General features: G+C 42.6%; 1 protein-coding gene across 1 annotated transcript; it reads right to left on the reverse strand.

Moving 5' to 3' along the window:
* Positions 1 to 3,592: 3,592 nt before the first annotated feature.
* LOC111605864 lies at positions 3,593 to 16,489 on the reverse strand. Its single transcript, XM_023325210.1, has 5 exons — positions 16,463 to 16,489; positions 16,097 to 16,188; positions 10,538 to 14,825; positions 7,131 to 7,351; positions 3,593 to 4,711 (listed from the first exon to the last, which is right to left on the reverse strand). Exons 3-5 carry the CDS (start codon positions 14,775 to 14,777, stop codon positions 3,839 to 3,841), a joined length of 5,334 nt encoding a protein of 1,777 aa, XP_023180978.1. The 5' UTR covers positions 14,778 to 14,825; positions 16,097 to 16,188; positions 16,463 to 16,489; the 3' UTR covers positions 3,593 to 3,838.
* Positions 16,490 to 19,966: the final 3,477 nt, after the last annotated feature.

Raw genomic sequence — 19,966 nt, forward strand, 5'->3', positions numbered from 1 at the left:
TGTCGGATCCTCAAGGAGGAAGTCACTGCTGTTGCTCGCCTGTGCTGCCTTACGCTTTTTGTGTAAAATGCAGGAGAGATGTTTCAAACGTTCACACATATGAATGAATGAATGAATGAATGAATGAATGAATGAATGAATGAATGAATCTGTTGCAACAGCACAGTGTCAGTAAAGCCAGTAGTGCAGAATTTGACTGTGGCTGCTGTTGAAGAGAATGTGGTTGATGAACCCTGCTTTCTATCATTAAGATCAGTTCAGGATCTGAATGATGTTGGGAACTTTCCCACTCCCAGCTGGAGCTTCTTTTTTTTATTTTTATTTTTTTACCTTTGCGATCTGTCATTTGGTCATCCAGAGTTTCCACACGTGTTTCATGTAACCTCTCTTCTTTGGTCATAAAAATTCCTGGCCTGGGATAAATACTTGTTTTATGTGAAACAAAGAATTTGTTAGTTACGAGAAGAAATTCAAAATGTTTTCAGTTTATGTCACCTGGATGTAACGTAATTCAAGTAATGATAAGAAACGTTGTTTCCATACATGTTATCTATGTTTCTCCCCTCCCTGAATTGAAGGCCTTGCTTCTGCACATAATGGTTTGCTATATTAAACCACCTTTCTTTCAGTGTAACTACATACAATGCAAATTTAGTTCATTCTACAAAAGAAGAATTTGATCTTAATTAAACTGGGATTTTAATTATTTTCTAAATAGACAGTCATCATTTTAATGCAGGTACATTGGTTAACTTACCTCACAGCACGACGTTTTAAATCGTTTTGGATGGAAATTTGACCACTCCTTCTGGGAAAAGCTACAAGAGGTCATGTGAAGGGTTTTAGAAAGCCCACCCAAAGCCCCAACCCCACCCAAATGAAAATGTGATCTTATTTAAAAACCAGGTCTGGTCAGTTTGAATGAATTTTTCCAATTCTACCAATAAGAGTGATCAAATACGCAGTCAGAATTATGCTGGAGATCCAGCATGCTAAGATGTAGTTCTGGTACCCTGTCTACGTTATCGATGCTGTATAAATAATTTTGGCTCTGTGTGAACTGGAGAAATCCACAGTAAATTCAAACTCCGTCCATCGAATCCCTACTCTAGTCATAAATTCAGCAGTTCCAAAAACTCACTAAAAACCTCAAATTAAGATCAACGAGTGATCTGGAACTCTTTAAAACTTCTGGAGCCAAAACAAAACGAAACACTTCAACAACAAGAAATGTTTACCGGGCCGATGTCTTCCTGTCTCTTCCGTGTCGCAAGTAATAATGACCTCTGTTAACATTTGGAATAAAACAAGCCTAAGCAGATGCGCTGGCGATGAAGCAGATTCACCCCCTGAAATCCCCTGTCAGGTGCAAAACGTTTTATGACAACGGACAGAGGAACAAAAAAAAAAAGGCAAATCAATACGAGCAAAAGCTGTGATCCGTCTTTAGGAATGTTACACATGCACACACTTCCTGTTGTTAGTGGTTTTATTTTACCTGCTGACTCATTCCTAGGCTGACACTTGGACTGGGCCCGAGGCCCTCCAGCCACCTTCTTCTTCTCTGACTGGCAGTAAAGATTAACTTCGCAGATATTTGGCAGCATGCGGACATGATTCACACAAGCAGGTGTTGTCTGGGACTGTAATAGAATTCACTAATAAGTGGGTGTCACTGTGGGAAGGTAGAGACAGATTGATTTTATAGGTGCTGGCTGTGTGTGGAGTGTGTGGGCAGAGGTAAAGTGAGTGGGTTGAGTTAGCAAAGGGGATGCATCTTGATTTCAAAGAGACATGCTATCATTTCTAGTCCAAGTAAGTGAAGCTGATCTGAAACAAATCTATTCATATGTTCATAACAGAGAGTGGCTGCATATTCATAAGCCTGACTATCTTTTTTATTGTCTGCCTCTAGCTTTACAAACATAATTTGTTCTTGTTAGATGAAAACTAGCCTATCTATTAAGTTTAATTGCAATCAATATCTGGGTTAAGTACACAATTTGATTCTCATCTCCCTTCAGGCCTCCTTCTGGGATTTCTCAAATTGAGCTTGATTTCTTGGATTCAATTCCAACCAAGCAAATGAGACAATGAGGAGTAGTGAACAATGACAATGATGTTTTTAGAAATGCAGTCTGGGGGCTGCTGTGGTGGTGCAGCGGTTAAGCACAGCAACCCACATAACAAGGATTTAGTCCTCAATGTGGCTGTTGTAGGTTCGATTCCCAGCCTGGTGACCCTCTCTCTCTCGTTACCTATTTTCCTGTCTGAGCATTTTCAAATAAAGGCCACTAGAGCCAAAAAGAGAGAAATGCGGTTTGTTCGTGTTTGTAGTTTGACCACGGCAGGAAGAAGTAAACAAAGCCATTCAGTCGGTGTTGGCCACACTTCCAAATGTTGAGCAGTTGAAGCCAGAACAAGAGGAACGTTTAAGACGTTTTATTACTGGCAAAGATGTCGAGACCTTACTCCTCGTGGGGTTGTGTACAGCGCACATAATTTCAATTTCTGGCAAGCTCCGTCGAGCCGGGCGCATGACATACATCACGGCCAAACATTAGCGACTGGTTCAAGTCAGATCCTGTGGTTTTAAACTTGAACAGGTGATGCTTAGCCTGTCCCAACAGCAATGGTGAGAGGCAGGTTTCATTCTGAACAGGTCAGCATTTCACAAGGACTTAAAGTCATTAGGTTAGATTGAGTTGGTTTGGCTCAGAAGTGGGAGCTCAAATGGTGTCACAGCTTAGCAAGCTCTACTTGCAAATCTGACAACCAGAAGGCCTGGCTAATCCTTGTGATGCTTGTATTTTTACTATTAGCAATACAAGCTCATAATATATTTCCTATTTTATGCCATGTGTTGACAAATAGTGGCTGGTACATATGTGTGCAAAATCAGCTGTGATCAGAACTGTTCATCAGTATCTTGTACTTTCAAGTTTTAGGATATTTTGTGTGTAGGGATGCACCAATTTACTGGCCAGCCAATTTCCTTAATTTTGGGAGAACGGTGATCGGCCGATACTTACGTGTGACGACAATCTTATCTACCTCTTTTAGGCCTCAGAAGATGCTTGAGAATCAACCACTGTCCTCTTCTGCTCTCCCGTGAGAGATGTTTAACTGACAGACCGGCCGACCAGGTCATGTCTGACAGTTTGAAGTTAACATTACTCACCCCACTGTTGCCAACTCAGCGACTTTCTTGATATGTTTAGCGACATTTCAGACATAAAGAAATTGGTATCGGCCAAATTCGGAATCGGCAGATCAGGCTTTAAAAGATTCGTAATCAGCCAGTAAACTACAATCGGTGCACTCGTATTTGTTTTACACGTCTAGTAAAACATCAGCGTGTGAATGTGTGTGTGACCGGGTGAATGACTGAATGTAGCATGAATCGCTTTGGGGACCGCTGGACTTGATAAAGCGTCTGGGCCGCTTTACCATTTACATGTGCTGTCAGTGCTATGTTGGTTGCTGTCAGAAATCCATGAGTAGGATTTGCATTCTCAAGTCTACAATGTGAAGGCATTATATTCATAAAGGTGAGGAGGCATTCAAAACCACCTGAGTTACCAGGAAGTAATATGTTTGGAATCGCAGCTTAATTTACTCTTTGCAGTATTACAACAAGATTACTTTTACAGTCATACAAAATATTTGCACCTATACAAAAGCCATATAAAACAAATCCATATGTGCAGTACTGTTTCTTTTGCCACTGAATTAAATCATCCACTGTTCTTATTTTTCCTTCCTGAGTACTTTGCCTCATAAAAATATACACAGCAGCAAAAAAATTGTCTGTAAAATAAGTTTTTGTCATGTTTTACTAGAGCTCAATGATGAGCTTTCCTTCGTCGTCACTGCTGCTGTTATCTTCTGTGTTGTCTTGAAAGCTTGGAACGGGTCTTACTCCACTGGGCAGACAGTCTGAAGACTGGTAGCCGTGAAAGGACCCGATCATGAAGACGGACTGGTATTTGCTGGTAATGTCAGGCCTCCCGGCGTTAGAGCTCTGACTGATGAAGTCATTCAGTGAGTCCATGGCGCCCTGCTTCTTTTCAGGTTCCAGAAGCAAAAACGGCTGAGATGGAGATTCAGTGATCTGGTTGTCTGGCAGCATTTGGATGTCCTCGGTCGTCTCACCAGTACCTCTGCACTCTTTGGGAACTTGGCTGAAGTACGTAGAGGACAATGTTCTAAAATCTGGTAAGACGCAAGAGTTGTTTTTACTCTCTACAGTGAAAACATCACAGCTGTAGTTACTGGTGGCAATACAGCCTTGCTGAGCTGAAAAACCGATGGCGCCTTTTGTTTGATCTTGACTTGAGAATGACTGCAGGCTGGGCTCAGCACATAAAAAGACACTCTGTGTTTCTGATGTGGAAATTGGAATTGGAGCATCCTGGCTCAGATTTGATTCACACGAGACCTGCATTTGCTGGTTGTAGAGGATGATGCCTCTGTCCCAGGTCTTCTGTGGCGAAGAGAGATGGTTGATTTCCAGTGGCGAAGAGTTCAAAAGGCTGGAATGAATGCTGTTGGCGGGAGTGTCAGAGTTATGTGAGGTGTTTGGGGCTTGACGAAGGTTGGGTTGAGGGCACTCGGACATACAGGAGTTCTTCTGGGAAAGAGACTTGAAATGTTGTTCTGACAGACAGGAGATTTTAGAGGTATCCATATGAAGGTTTGTTTCTTCTCCCTGGAATAGAAGAATAGAAAGGAATTAGCCTCTAACAAGAACACCATAGGGTGCCGAGACAGCATCTTTTCCCCAGTAATTGCAGCAGTGAGGTGTGCAGTTGAAACCTTCAGGAAGACCCCGACTCTACCGCAACTTGTCACCAGATCCTAAGCACTAAGTACTGGCCCCGTCCGAGTAATTTAAAATTAACTTTCCAAGTAAAGTTTCTAAGTGAATTTAACTATTCCTTATCCCTCCGCAGATCCTCATCACTGAACAGCTCCTACAGCGAGAACCCTGGTCCTTCTTACTCAAAACTGTGGACCATACAAAACCTTAAGAGACCCCAACACCATCATAATATTGGGAATGAAACAGTTAAACAGCCTCTTGGTCTTATTTCTTTGGTCCACTAGTCAATTGTTGATAATGGTTCCTTCGTTATGCTACCTCCTTGACTTTATGGCGTATCTCAAAAATACCAATGAACCGAGGACATTTTTCCTTTTCACAAACATATCTGTGTGTAAATAAGTTTGCTCTTTGTGTTGCTGCTCCATTGTTACCCCACGTCTGAGAATCCACATGTGTCTTTTGAGATGTTCATAAAGAAAAGCGTAAAGGTCTCTCCATAAAATCTCCCGTCATGGCACCACTTCCCTTCAAGAGCCAGAACATTTCATCGAACCCTGCGGTCACCAATTCCTTAAACATTTGAACTCAGTTTCGTAAACACTACAGCTTTGTTTCATCGACTCCCCTGACACAGCTCCGATTGTTTATCTTAAACGGACCTTGAAGAGCAAGTAGATCCCAGACAGTCAGTGGGAGTTAATTCTTAAATTGGTTCAAATTTCCTCCATGTATACAAGACTCAATTTTATCACAATCAAGGTTCTTTCCACAGTATACCGCTCCAGTGCTTTGCTGATGAAAGTGTATCCAGCCGTCACTGAGATGTCTAGAGCCAAATATTTGACACTCTCACAACGGTGGTGAAAGGTGACTTTATTCCCGATCCTTGTTTCGTTTTATTCAATACTTCCCCACTTAAACTGCCAAATATGCATCAACAGCAAATTGATGCATATTTGGCTTCACAGCCCTCTTAGAGACACATCAGCCTATTCAAATGGAAAAGTGCTCGACCTCTTCCAAGCCTTCGCTGGCTCAAGGAGGTCTTGACACACGTGAAACTTCAAAATATTACATAGTCTCTTGCAGGTTCTGGCCGGATGTAGGCTATAACAAGATCTGGTGACCTTTTCTGGAATATTTAGACAAAACAACCATCCACCCAAAGTGATCACAGGCCCCCAGGTCAGTCGTCCGCTATGCTCTTTATGAAGAAGATTTATAGAAATAACCTAAAAGAGAATTAAATTAAATTGTAGAAGCGCTTTTCTTCCAACGTGTGTTATTTTTTTTTAACTTGAAGTTTGTAAAGCAATCTCAAGAATTTTGATATCCTGGTTCAGTTGCCAGCTGCCTCCCCGTATTATTGATATAAGGAATTACTGGATGCCTCCAAGTGGCATAAATCAATTTGCCCCTGTGTGTGGTTCTGCGACTAAACTGTTTACTAAAGAGTCGTCTTGTGTAATTCATTTTACTACTTTCTACACTGTTTTGACACACGGGCAGGGTCATGTGTCTGTTGTGCTGCAACACTGTCATAAGAAGACGTCTGCTCCCACACCGTCCTCAGACAGCAGCATTCTAAATATGTGAATGATTTGTGGACGACTTGAGCTGAAGCTGTAATTAAAACAATAAAATCCACTGGAAGAATTCCAAACTGGAATAAGTCATCTTAGAAACTTGTTTTTTTTTTTTTCAAATTTTGTATTTTAAATTTTACAGTGGAACCAAAAGGGGTGGAGAGGAGGGGAAGCATTCATACACTTTTTGAATACATAACCACTTAATACCTGAGTGAAGTTGCCCCCTACCTGCTTCAAATCAGGCAAAAATTGTTGTCAAACATTTGTGCAGCAATTTTTTTTGTTTGTGCCGCTATCACTTTAAATATATTAAGGAATGTTTCCAGAGGTCATGAAAGGTCAACACCCCCTCCCCACCCCACACCTTCTTCAAATCGGATAAAATTGGTGTCGATCAACTCGATTACGTCTGCGCTGGTTTATGCAGCAAACATTTTTTGTTTTGTGCGGCTTTGGCTTGGCTTTGAAGATATTAATGAAAATTAAAAGGTCACTTTGATTAAGTAAAAGTGGGGGAGCTGGTTGACCTTTTGACCTTTACACTCTAAGCAATTAGTACATTTCGTACACAAACGTTGTCTAGATTTCTTCTAAGAGTGTGTGTTTATGTTTGATTCAGGCACCGAAATAATAATAATAATAATAATAATAATAATAATAAAGTAGGACATACAGTTTACATTCAACACATAAGCAGTGATTTTCCTTCTCACCTTACGCCTGCTCATGTCTGCTACAGCCACATGTCTGCTGTCAGACTCTGGTCCTTTGTCAGATTTTGTCAGCCCGTCGTTGCCCTGCTCTCCCAGGCGTTGCTGTTTTCTCTCTGGCTCCCCCTGGTTCTGCTTTGGTCTCCAGTCCGTGCTGTCTGGCTGCACAGGTGTCTCGCCGGGCTCCTGTGAGTCCAGATCCGTCTGTGCTCCGTCCGTGATCCCTCAGGCAACAAAAACAGACACAAAGAAGTTGCTTTTTTTTGTTTTTGATTTTTTAAGGCTTAAGTTTTACTGATTGAAGGCTTCAGGTGGGGATCAGGATTCACAACACTATGAAAACTAAATCGGCTCGTTCGGTCATAGTTGCTCGCTGTGACAAACTTTCTGGATCAAAATGCAGGAGCCAGGTTTAATCGTAAGCATACTAGATGTATTCTTTGAAGGAAAAAACGATGAATTTTGGCCCAACCATTTGCAATATAAATGTAATATGCTCTATATGCAGACCAGAAGGAATATTTACTTGATTCCTTTTATAGAGCCCAATTATATCTAGAATGGACATTAGAGAGAGTCAAACTCATTTTAATTTTAGGCCACATCTAGATCGTAAATGTTCTTATGGGGCCAGTTGTGGCAGAATATACAGGTAAAAACTACTTAATAAGTTGTTAAGCTGCAGTTTTCTCTGGATTCAATTTGTAATTCTTGATAAGTAAAATTTAATATCTTTACACATTTATGTCATTTGGCCTTGTGTAAATAAAAACTAACTTAATTTGACTAATAAAATAATGTTTAAGCACACAACAGTTATCTCGAACTTGTATTTATGTGGCCTTTTGAGCCCCGAAAGTGGTTATGACGGGCTGGTCTTGGCCCGCGGTCCTCGAGTTTGACACGTGGTCCTGAGTAGAGTAATAGTGTTAGTGGCTATCAAGACAGACAGTGGAGGGCACCAGACACAGAATGCACCACAGGAAACTGAAGACAACGAGAGTCGAATAAAGACAGCGCAATCAAAGAAACTGGACGTCGAGACTCTTTCAGACAGCGATGATGTTCAAACGATTCCAGGTCCAGCAGTAATTGACAACAGTCGATAGGGGTCACAACGCTGATTTAGTTCTGCAGAAGGTCAGATTGCTGTAACCGGGTATTGTCCTGCGCGTAGGGACGACTATTCGCAACACAGAGTTGGTGCTCTGAGCACTGGGCCGCCTTTGCACACATGCCAGACTTTAAACCGCACACATACACAACCTCATGACCTCATGCAAACCCAAAACAAGACACCGTTTTATGATCCCTGTACATTAGAAATGCAAAGTAATTAATTGAGAATTTGCTTCTATGCATTTTGTAGGTTCCTCAGATAACAAAAAGCTTTAAAGTCTAATGAACATTTAACACTGGAACTGGAAGACATGTTAAATATCCAAAATAAATAATAATAATAATAATAATAACAATAATAATAAAGAACAACAGAAACAACAAATACAATGAATTATAAAGACTCTGTAAACAAAATTGTCCTTCAGAAAAATGGTCTATTTTAGACCAAATCACCAAACTGAAGACTTTTGTCATCCAGCTTTTGGGAGGAAAAGAGAAAGAAAAATGATAAATCATGCAAATAGAAATTATTTTGCTTGTTTTAATTTATCATGCGATTAATCAATTTATAGATTTATTGTTGATTGCGACAGGCCTATCTGAAAGGTCGTCTACCCTTGACATTGTTTTGTAACGTCCTGCCTACAAGAGAAATGTGGGAACTTCAGCAATTACTGGGGCCTGGGAAGACAAAAACAAACTCCTATATTCTGTGATGAAATATAAGAAACAGAGTGTTAGCCCTGGGGATCCCGGCAGCAATCCACCGTCTTTTAATTAAAATAGCAAAAATAGCAAGCAAAAGCTGCTTTTGATTGTTTCCGCCTGCATTCAGAATTCCTGACAAACATCTTAATGTTTGAGTAAAAAAATGAATAAATAAAACGACATGATTTTTCTAGTTCCTGGGATTCGGGAGCCAGGAAAAGTCATTAGATTGTGCTGCCACCTTGTGTTTGAATGGGTCGTCTACCTAAAAATTTTTCAGGAACTGAAATCATCAGTGTGGTAATAATATACAGTACTCTTGTGCTGTTTGCGTACTGCTGGACACCAGGTTTACAGATATTAAATAAAGCAATGGCAGAAAATTCCCCAGACTCGGCCAAATCCACCATGATGGAGGAGATTGTTGACTGAAGACATTTTCCTTTGACCTGTCCCTGATTATTTTGCTCATCAAATATGTTTCTTTACTCATTTTTACTAAACAGATGCACCATGTGAGCAAAATCTAGATGGAGGTCATCATTTTAACACTGCATGCATTCGTAACTTTTACCTGATACACACCCGTGTCTCCTATTAAACGCTTTTATTTATTTTTACTGTAACCAATATTTCAGGTAACGTAAGCCTTTTTAAATTTCTGCTCCCATATATTCAACAGAAAAATTAGGCTTCTTTTCAAACGCTCTGCTTCTTTAATCAGAATTCGGATCATTTGGAGAGGAAGGCTACGTTCACACTGCAGCCTGAAATGACCAAAACTCGATTCATTTTCTAACTTAATGCGACATGTGTCTGATCTTTTCATGACAATTTGAGCAACACAGATAGTTTTTTTTAATTAATTTATTTTTTTTTTTCAAATTTGACCCAGACTACCTGTCCTGAATCCGACACCTATGATCTTTTCAAATGTGACCTGAGTCTACAGCGGCCTGGTCGCATTCCTCTGACCTGAACGCCATTGATACTGGACAGACGTCACGCGACTATTCTGCTCCCTGATACGCGCTCAAGTCGGAAGAAAAACAACCACCATGGTGGATGAGGATCAAGTTGTTAATGTGCTGTTTCCGGTCTTCCAACTTTAAAATCGTAAGATACGTTCACATTCGCAAACACTTCTTCTTTTTTATGTCTCTTTATGTCTTTTATGTGCAATAAGGTCACGCGCTCTCTGCGTGTGACGTTATTGCACCCTCTACTGCGCATGCGGGGCAACTTTTGCAGTTCACACAGGAGATCACATACAAGTCGCATGTTTGAACTTGTATGGACTTGTATTTGGAAGTGTGAATGACCACGCGAAAAAAAAAAAAATCAGATTTCATAAGAAGTCGGATTTGGGTCACTTCAGGCTGCAGTGTGAACGTGGGCTAATTATCTTCAAACTCTGTGTATGTAATGGCAAGTGACGGACACATACATACTTGCAGTAAGTTGTTTGCTCTGCTGTAGTTATCAATGCACTTGAATATAAAAATATTTCAATAGCATATTCCTGAATTATTTAAGACATAACACTCTGATGCTTAACATAATTAAGCTGTAATTCATACCTGTGGTGGAGCTCTGGAAGCTTGTAATGTCTCCGGGTCTTTTCATGTCAACAGAAGCGGGCTGTAAGTTAAACTGACCGGGAGATTTTTCTGAATGTTCTCTTCTCATTGCATTCTGTATTTCCTGAGGACAATATTCCATCGAAGAAGAGGAATTGTCAGAAAGTTCCACTCTGCTCAGATGCAAGTTTGCATGTTTGAGTGAACTCTGACTCGTGGATTTTGCAGGTTCTATTTGATGACTGTGAAAGACAAATGCTTGTGGGTTGAGCTGTCTTACCACATTGGGGTTACTGTTGGAAAGTTGAGAGACGGATGCATCAATGCCTGCGTCGCTTTTGGCTTGTTTGAGAAACTCTCCACTCTCTGTCCTACTGATTTTGCACGCCAAAGCTCCACCCTGACTGTTCAATACATTTGCGTTACACGAGGCTCCTGGATGTTTCGCTTTCTGTTGGCTTTTGTCCAGAGGTTCGATTTTCATGCTGCTCTGATTTGCTGGACTGGTGGAAAATGATCTCTCACAGATTTTCTGTTGACCTGTAAGCATTTGTGGGGCCATTCCAATTTGGTTCACCCTCTTGGTGGATAAAAATTTCTCCTCGGCACAAGTGTTTGGAAAGAGAACTTGTTTAGCCTCTGAAGTGTGGCTTCCTCCTGAGTTTTCACCTTTGACTGAAGCAGAGGTTGCCATAATACTGCCTACAGAATTTCGGGTCTGTGTGACTGTGATTAAATGGCCACTATTGTGCAAGTGCCGGGATGGTGGTTGAGGAGGGAAAGATTTGGTGGATGATGCAGCTCTGTAGGCAGCACTGTGTTCAGTTTTTTCTTTCACCAGCTGCACAGATTGTGGAGGTGATGCTCTCTCAGAGTTAAGTCTAGATAAATGCTCCTGTCTGACACCCTCCTTTAGATCTTTTGGTTGTTGTTCTACTTCTGTGGCATTGCTCATTTTCATTGAGTCAAAAGTTTGACTCTTACTCGGGGCACCTTCTGGGGTCACGACTTCAATTTCACGTAACTGTGACAGACTAGGGCCAGACTGACGTTCAATTTGGGGTGCAATAAGAGCCATCTGCTCATCTGATATGATTTGAAGACAGATCTGGAGGTCTGCTGTGTGAACATGAAAAACATTTTGAGCTTGCTGGTCCAATGGCACAATGCGACAACGTACAACTGAGGCATTAGAGTCAACATTTGCTTTGTTTGTGGGGTTTGCCAGGATTGATGCTGTTGACAATTGCCTGTCTCCCAAAGTGTTAGAGCTGTGGTTAGACAGATGATGCGAAAGGCCTGTGATGGTGGCAGCAGATGTCTGATTATTTCCTGTGGGCAAAGACACACTAGGAGCTGCAGTTGCAAGAGGTCTTGGTAAATGTGTATGCATAGAATCGGTTGCAGTTTTCGAACAATGCAACAAAGCGCTGCATAATCCACTCGAATAATCTTGAAAGCAGCTTGTGGTTATTGTGGTCGCTGCAAGCTGCCTTTGCATGACAGCCACATTAGAAGACAAACTATGGGTGTGTTGTGAAGTTTTAACCTGACATATACTTGTAACTGTGCGAGAGAAGGCAAGGTGGTCTTGTGTTTGCATGGATGGTAAGGTGTTTTTAGATATGTTTTCATAAGACGTCACTAAGGTTTGGTCGCTGGGACTGGGACTACAGTCATCTGTTCCCTTTGGTTTACTTTGAGCTTGCGGTAAGGACACAGAACCAGGTTCATGGGCGTTGGGTAACTTCAACTGATACTTGGGGAGGAAGCTGCTCTTTGAAGCAACAGAGACTGAAGTAGTTGCCGAAGTGCTAATCTGGGAAACATTTGCATTGAGTAAGCATGGCAAAAAGAGGGTTCCTTTGAGCCCAGGAGAATTTGGGATTTCTTTAGCTTGGACATAAGTAAGATCTGTACCCTGTGTAGGTGTGCTCACAGTGACAGACACAGGGTGTTGTGTCAGTGTGTTTGGCGCAATCTCCATCTCCAGAGGGGAAATGATTTTTTCACCAGTTTTCTGCTTCTTCCTGTCAGATGGAACGTGGGCTTCACAAAGCTCTGTCGTGGAGTCAGAATGCTTTGGAACATCTCCTAATCTCCCCGCCTCTGTTCGATTGAAACACTCTGTTTTGTGGACAGGCACGGATCTGGTGGCAGATGAAGGCAATACTGACAGAGACAAGTGTCTCGTAAGTGGAGCCTTAGCAGAACCATTTGTTGAATGAAGGCGACATCTTTCTACATTTAGATCCACAGAAGAGACAAGGGAGAGATTGGCCGAGAGATGGCCTGCTGTTGCACTGCTGGTTGAGAAGTTTACCGTTGAGCCCGATCTTGTTACTGTTTCTTTTTGAAGCATGGAGACCCTTTTCTGTACACCCTGAGCTGCCTCATGAACCAGGTTTGTCAAACATTTCCTGCCTTTGAGAGCAGTGGAATCACCACTTTTGTCAGAATCATAGAGCTTTTTAAATGTTCCACCCCCATACATGTACCACTTGTTGTAAGCAAACTTCTGTGCTTTCTTCCTCCGGAACTTTCTGCTGCCTGGCTCTCCAATAATGTCACTGGCATCCCTGTCGCAGCTGAGACTGCCGGTGCATGCCTCCTCCACAGATGAAGTTGTGAGGAGGCTGTCTGTTGTGTGGTTGCAGTCTACGGCTGTCTGCCGAACTAGTGGGCGGTGAGAAGACGAATGCTGGTTCACAGGCTTCTTCAATAAACCTGTTGGGTTGATCTGGCCAGAGCTTCCCCTGCCGATGTCTGTTGCATAATCACTTTGACTGGAGGAGGTTGGGCTGCTTCTGTCGGGCTGCAGAAGGGTAACGCTGAAAGGGAGTGAACTGCTGCGCGTTAAAGGGGCATGCTCTGTGGTAGAGGAGCACTGAGTGGGCACGGAGTTGAATAAACCGGACTTGGTGTGTCTCTGCATCCCAGTATTCTGGGCCGGGTTTATCTTTATGTCAAAGTGGAAGGAGTCCTTGTAGGTGTATGGCATGGGAAGGTCAATGCTGCCCTGCTTTGACAAAACAGTCTTTCTTGGCCTTACATTTTCAAGGTGCTTGTCCTCCACAACAGCCGAGTTATCTGAAATCAGCTTGGATATCCGTTCCTCTAGCCTCTTATGCACCTGCTCTCTTGCTGCGTCCTTTTCGTCTCGTCCGCCATGGCCTTGTTCTGAACATAAATATGTGTTCTGGGTTTCTTCAAGATGCTCCCTGGTAGGTTTAGAGAGGGAATCCACACAGTGTTCAGGTAAGACACTGCTGGGACTTGGGTAGTGGTCGCTGCTCTCGCTGAAGCCAGAGTCTGTACTCTCATGACTCTGTGATTTCCCTCTGGACACAGATCTCTCCCACTGTTTGGAGAACAGGGTGGCTTCCTGCCTCTGAAGCTGGAGATGCCGACTGATGGTCAAAGACTCTTTTGTATTTTCTGCCTTCTGTTTATCCCCCGAAACTGTCAGTTTGTCACTCCCATTTGTTTCTGCTCTGGGAACCGTTGGGCTTGTCTCGCTCTGTTTGGAACTTTGAATCCGAACAGCAGGAGTCGGGCTCTCAGTAGCACTCAGCGTAGTATGCTTCTCCTCGCTTCCCAAGTCTTCGCATTGCTCATCAAGCGACAGACTGGAAGAACAAGTCTCTCTCGAGCTGGACATGCTGTCCAGGCTGCTCAGGTTGCTCTGCTCTGACTCGGATGATTGTCGGGCATGTGCCTGAGTCCGTCTGTGTTTGTAGAGGTTGCTCTGAGTCTTGAAAGACACTCCACAGGTGGTGCAGGGGTAAGGTCGCTCCCCGGTGTGGCAGCGGAGGTGCTTCTCCAGGACACTGGGCTTCATGCAGTCACGTCCGCAGTGAGGACACACATGTTTGCCTGCAGACTTGGGTTTGGCTGCAGGAGTTGGAGTCGGAGTTGGAACTGGAGCTGGAGCTGGAGCTGGAGCAGCAGCAGCAGCAGCTGTGCTCAGTCCCAGTTGAGGCTGCAGTCCACCGGCGAGATGCAGAGTCAGGAAGGGAAGCGTCTCCTTAGAGTAGAGAGGTGGCATGGCCAGATGGAGTGCATTTGCCTCTCGCGCGTCTGCAGGAGGTTGAGGGAAAGGCTGCATCGGCACGGCAGGAACTGTCTGGATGTAAACAGCCGTTAGAGGTGCCTGGATGTCCATCCTTTTCTCTGCCTGTGCTCTGACAGAGCCGGTGTGCACCGGAACACTCGACAGTGTCGGCTTTCCGGTCTCCATGGCAACGCTGCAGCTGTCGTGATGTACCAGCGTCGGGTCTCTAATTACCTGAAAGATAAGGACATTTGTTTTTTAGTCCTTTTCTTTGCCTTTGCTCAAAAGGGCTGGTGAGTTTACTCAAGCAGACTGCTTTAAGTCTCAAAGTGAAGACAGCAGCAGTGCAATGTGATAAAGCAGCTAATGAAGACAAATACGCAGAATCGTTCGGGGCAGACGGCAAAGCCAGTCTTCATTTCACATTTTGATCAAATCTAGGATGTTTGCCACACATGTCCAACCATCCTGCAGCACCCCAAGCAAAAGTACATCCATTTGCTAATTACATCACTCTGGTGATGAGTAATAGTAACCATGATTGCAGAGGGGAGCGCAGGCATGTTGGGTCTCTAAGTGCAGATGGGAGGGAATCCAATGAGAGACAAGTTGAGAAGAGAGAGGCAAACATGAAGTAAACATATTGAAGGTGGGCATGTGGAACAACCCAATACTCTCTCGGACATTAAGAAACCTTAATCAAAACATTAGCTGCTAACATTAGCTGCCTGCTCCAGTCTGCAGACTGGCTGATGCGTTTCTGATCTTATCAAAGCGTACACGTCTCCCACATGGGAAGTATCAAAGGGCATATTAGGAGGAGCGAGTGACATTTCTTTCTGTTACAGTGTGGCGGGTTTTAAAAACCCACAGCGGTACAGTTGGCATGGAGCTCAGCCTTTTGTTGGCTGTGAAGCATGAGCACGCCCACACTGCATGGAGACTTGTGTGGTGTTGTGTACAGAGGGAAGTTTGCTTCTGATCACATTGAACAAAAAGCCCTGTGTGCATAGACTTCTCTTTCTGTCATTAGTCACAGTACGCAGATGTGGAGCCGAATGTGCTTTCACTTCCTTATCACCATGTAAATCACCTCGTATTGTTTAAAGTGCCGTAGCAGAACAGAAGCGAAGCGAAACAAGATTTTGTTTTGTTTTGCTTTGCTTCCACCTCTACAGTGACTTTGAATCTTGGTTTTCTTTTGTGGAATTATTTTACAATCAGCTCACACTCTCCTCCGCTCTGGCAGTTCAGTCAAACATTAGCCAGCATTTGTCAAATGAAAGTAAAAATATGGACTTTTTAATCCGCTGAAACGAATAAAATTAGGAAGGACACAAAGAAAGAATGGAAGAAAGCCCATCTATGCTGCTGTCAGGCAGCGCGAGCAGGAATAAAACAAAAGCAAACAACAGTACACGTAGTGCCTAACTGTGAGTGATAACTCAGAAGAGAACAGAAAGAAAAAAGGAAGTGCAGGAAACATTTAGGTAGAGTTCACTCACCGCCCTGACTGGTGACAGAGCCCTCTACACAGCCTCATTCTGACTGCAGCCGCTTGCTTCACGTTCCTCTCCAATCTCATCTTCTCTCAGCTCTGTGAGAAGAACCGTTTCTTGTGATGAGGAAGCGGAAGACATGCAAATGAGAGCGAGAGAGATGGAGAAGATGCAAGCTGGTATGGCAGAAAGGAGGAGAGTCCTGGGTGGGTGTGCTGGCTGTCAAACAAAGACTTCCGGAGGATAAGTTGAAGTCAGAGATTGCACTAAGAGATCAGCTGGAGCGCCAGGCTCACTAAAACAAAAGTGTTTGCAGTGAAATGAAAGCGGGAGCTGCTGGCGGAGGAAGTGCTGCAACAAAAGCCAACTTACCCTTTCGGAGGCTGACTTTTACCATCAGCAGTTTGAGGCAGCACCTGACTTCTCTCTGCCTCGCATGCTCACTCTCCCACCCACTGACTTCCACCCACGCGCAGAATCTCACACACCGACACAGACAGAGGAGTGAAAGTGCAGCTCGTGTTGATGTGGCTGCACACGTGCAGTTCTCATCCTTTCTGACAGAGAACAAATGGATGCGTTAAAGCGTTAAAATGATCTACCTCCAACCACAATCCCTCTTATGGGATTTTTTGTTGTTGTTGTTGTTGTTTTTTCTTTGTTGTGTAGGGGGTTTAGAGGTTAACTTTGCACACGCTCAAAGAGCTGGCTTTTGTTTAAATGAATTTATTTGCGCTGGCATTCTTATTTGTTAATCTGCTGCTAGTTTAGTGAGTAAGGATGATTGCGGAGCAAGCTTACTGTATTGATCATTTGTAAACAGATTATAAAATGTGTGTTTTTTTGTTTTTTTGAAGCAGCTTTACTTCAGCCTTTTATGAAACAAATTTGATCTATGAAAGAGCCAAAAGAAAACAGCCCAGCTAAGTTAAAATCCAAACTGCCAATCCAATCCAGATTCACAGGGTAAACGCGGAGAGGCAAAAACTCTGAAGACTGGAAGACTTCGAGCTGAAACTGGTCCATTCTGGACCAGTTTTGTTGAGGGATTTACACTCGGGTTGTTTCATTCTTCAATGTTTTTGTTAAATGATGTTTAAGAAAGCGAAGCAATAAGCGCAACAACACACACCTTACGTACGCCAAGAGCATTGCAACAAGAAGGGATGGACTGCATGAGGCAGAGAACAAAATGATGTGATTTTCATCGCGCCACTATAAAAGCCTATTCAAGGGACTTAAAGGTGCAGAATGTAGCCTTAATTTGTATATATATATATATATATATATACATATATATATATATCTTTTCTTACGTATTTGTTAAAACTGTCACCAGGTTACGACAGTATGCTATGAGACAAATCATCTGTGAAATGAGTCTCCTCCACCTCCTGCCTGTGCTGCTGAAGAAATGCACCGCTCCCGAGTCGTCCCAACCAAAATCAACCAATCAGAGACAATAGGAGTGTCTTAGCGCTGTCAATTAATCTCATGCACTAGCTGCTAAATGTGCCCCAACTCTGGATAAGCAGAGAGAACGGACGGACTGATTGATTGATTATATGAGAGGACCAATCAGGAACTTGGGAACACCCAGACAGCATCATTTCTAAAGGTCATTGACCTCCATGGGAGGAAGGATCGTGTGGGAAGTTCCTTCGATCAAGTAACTTCAACCTAGCAGTTTTTAACAAATCTTGTTTTTGAGAGTTTCGATCCTTTCATGACCTTTGTCAATCAAAGTACAACACAAGCCTTAGTAGTGGACGTGTTGCAACATGTTGAGTAAATTCATAGAATACAAGGAAAATCATTGTTTTTGGATTGTAGCTGACTTGGCTTGATCACTGGTTACAGTGCATCTGGAAAGAAATCACCACACTTCACGTTTTGCACATTTTGTTATGTTACAGCCTTTAGTGATATAGTATTAAATTTATGGCTTTCCTCAAAATTCTATACTGTAAAGGATTTACTCATAATAATTGTACTCAAAATAGAAAACTTAAATATTCATATAAGTGAATGAATATTCACGTATTCTTAGACTTAGACTTTTGCATGCACAGGGTGTATACAGAACGAAATTTCGTATTCGTTGTATGTGAATACTTACAATCCCATTTATGTAAGTATTCACAGTATTGACATGAAGCTCCATGTTGAGTTGTCTCCACTGATCATCCATGACCCTAACCCAGCTTAAATCTAGTCCACTTGTGGTAAATTCAGTATGAGTAGACTTGATTTGGAAAGGCAGATACCTGTGCATATAAGATCCCACAGCTGACAGTGTAGGTCAGAGGTCAAACATCAAGCATGGAATCTAAGGAAATGTCTGTAGACCTCTGAGTCAGGACTGCCTTGAGGCACAAGACCATCCCGACTGTTTCGTCTGCTTTGAATGTCCCAATTTCTCAGCGGCCTCCATCATTGTTAAATGGAAGAAGTTTAGCACCTGCAGGATTCTGCTGGCTGGCCGTCCAAGCTGAGCAATCGGTCACTCTGGACTCTCAAACCATGCCTCTTTATCCGTTTAAGATCTTTGGACAAAGAGGTTCCTTGTATGTCAGGAACCCGACAAGTGAAATGTTGCTACTTCGCATGTGCACTTTGCAAAATTAGTCAAGAATATTGACTGAAAGCAAACAAACGTTGCACTGCAACAGACTTCACTTGGTCTCCAAGGCAACTGCAGGCTGGTCCACGAAAGAGCATGCTTTCTGTTGACATGGCAACAGGATACCTCCTACCATGTTTTCTGCCATCCTCACCGAGCCCAGCAGGGAGGGGGCACGGCTCCAGGCACGTGTTCCTCAGATGTTACAGTCGTGGCATTCGATCTTTCTCGCAGGAATGCTTCAAGGAGACAGATATGAAAACAGTCACGCGGGGTCTAGTGTTGCTGACTTATTGTTTTCTGGCCATGTTGCTTAAGTTGCTAGGATACAAGGCTTTACAAGCCAGCCTTTAGAATAGAACAGAATAGAAATTTGATTTTACTTACTATTTTACTTTACCACTAATAGTGAGCAGCAACTAGAAATGAACAACATGTGTTTCTTTCTCACGTCATTGGCTTGTAGTTACTAAAGTTCTGCGCTGTTTGAGAAATTGGATGTAAATCCACGTGAAGGAGCTCTGCTGTCTGTACCGGCATAAGGCCAGCTGTAGTAATACTACAGCGAGTTGATGAACTTGATATCACTACACAGGTTTATTCGCCTGGAAGCTTCTCTCCAGGTTACTTTTTAATATACAGATAACTTACAAGCTTGAGGATTGAGAAAAGGATCAACAACATGTCAGGAGATGATCAGTTTTAACTCAAAGTCCTGAATGTAAAAGAAGGAAGACATGGAAAACATCTGTAATTCATCCGATTGCACAATTTACAAAATAGTGACGAATGCGTTATCGGTTATGCTTTGTGTTTTGGACAGGCTGTGACTGATTTATTTATCCACGCACGACCTAAAGTTTCTCTGATTATGGCAAGTCATTTATGTATTTATTCAATGTACTATTGGAGCCGTAATGCCTACAGGCAAGGCAGTTTTATTTGTATGGCACATTTCCACATCAAAGAAATTCAAAGTGCTTCATATAATTAAAGTGATAAAACAAGCAAGCAAATATTACATTGCAGTAGCAAATTCAAGGAAAGCCACTACAGCAGACTGCAGTTCGTGATGTTCTAGTGGAAATAATTAATTGGGAAATAATGAAATTACAGTGCTCAATGTTATACAATTTGTAATGTTCAATAATTCTGTCTTGACTTCCTCTTGGAATGTCGAAGGCTTTAAAGTCCCAATTAAAGCAATGAAAATTCTATAGTTTTTAATAAAAGAAAGAAAGAATTGCTATTGG

Source organism: Xiphophorus maculatus, chromosome 20 (genome assembly GCF_002775205.1).
Source record: "Xiphophorus maculatus strain JP 163 A chromosome 20, X_maculatus-5.0-male, whole genome shotgun sequence".
In the NCBI taxonomy this organism is placed as follows: Eukaryota; Metazoa; Chordata; class Actinopteri; order Cyprinodontiformes; family Poeciliidae; genus Xiphophorus; species Xiphophorus maculatus.

Excerpts from the sequence above, each read along its gene's own strand:
- LOC111605864 (XM_023325210.1), bottom strand. The coding sequence starts at position 14,777 with ATGGAGACCGGAAAGCCGACACTGTCGAGTGTTCCGGTGCACACCGGC. Across the intron at positions 7,352-10,537 it reads CTTCCAGAGCTCCACCACAG|GGATCACGGACGGAGCACAG; the intron begins GTATGAATTACA and ends TTGTTGCCTGAG. Across the intron at positions 4,712-7,130 it reads CAGACATGAGCAGGCGTAAG|GGAGAAGAAACAAACCTTCA; the intron begins GTGAGAAGGAAA and ends CTTCTATTCCAG.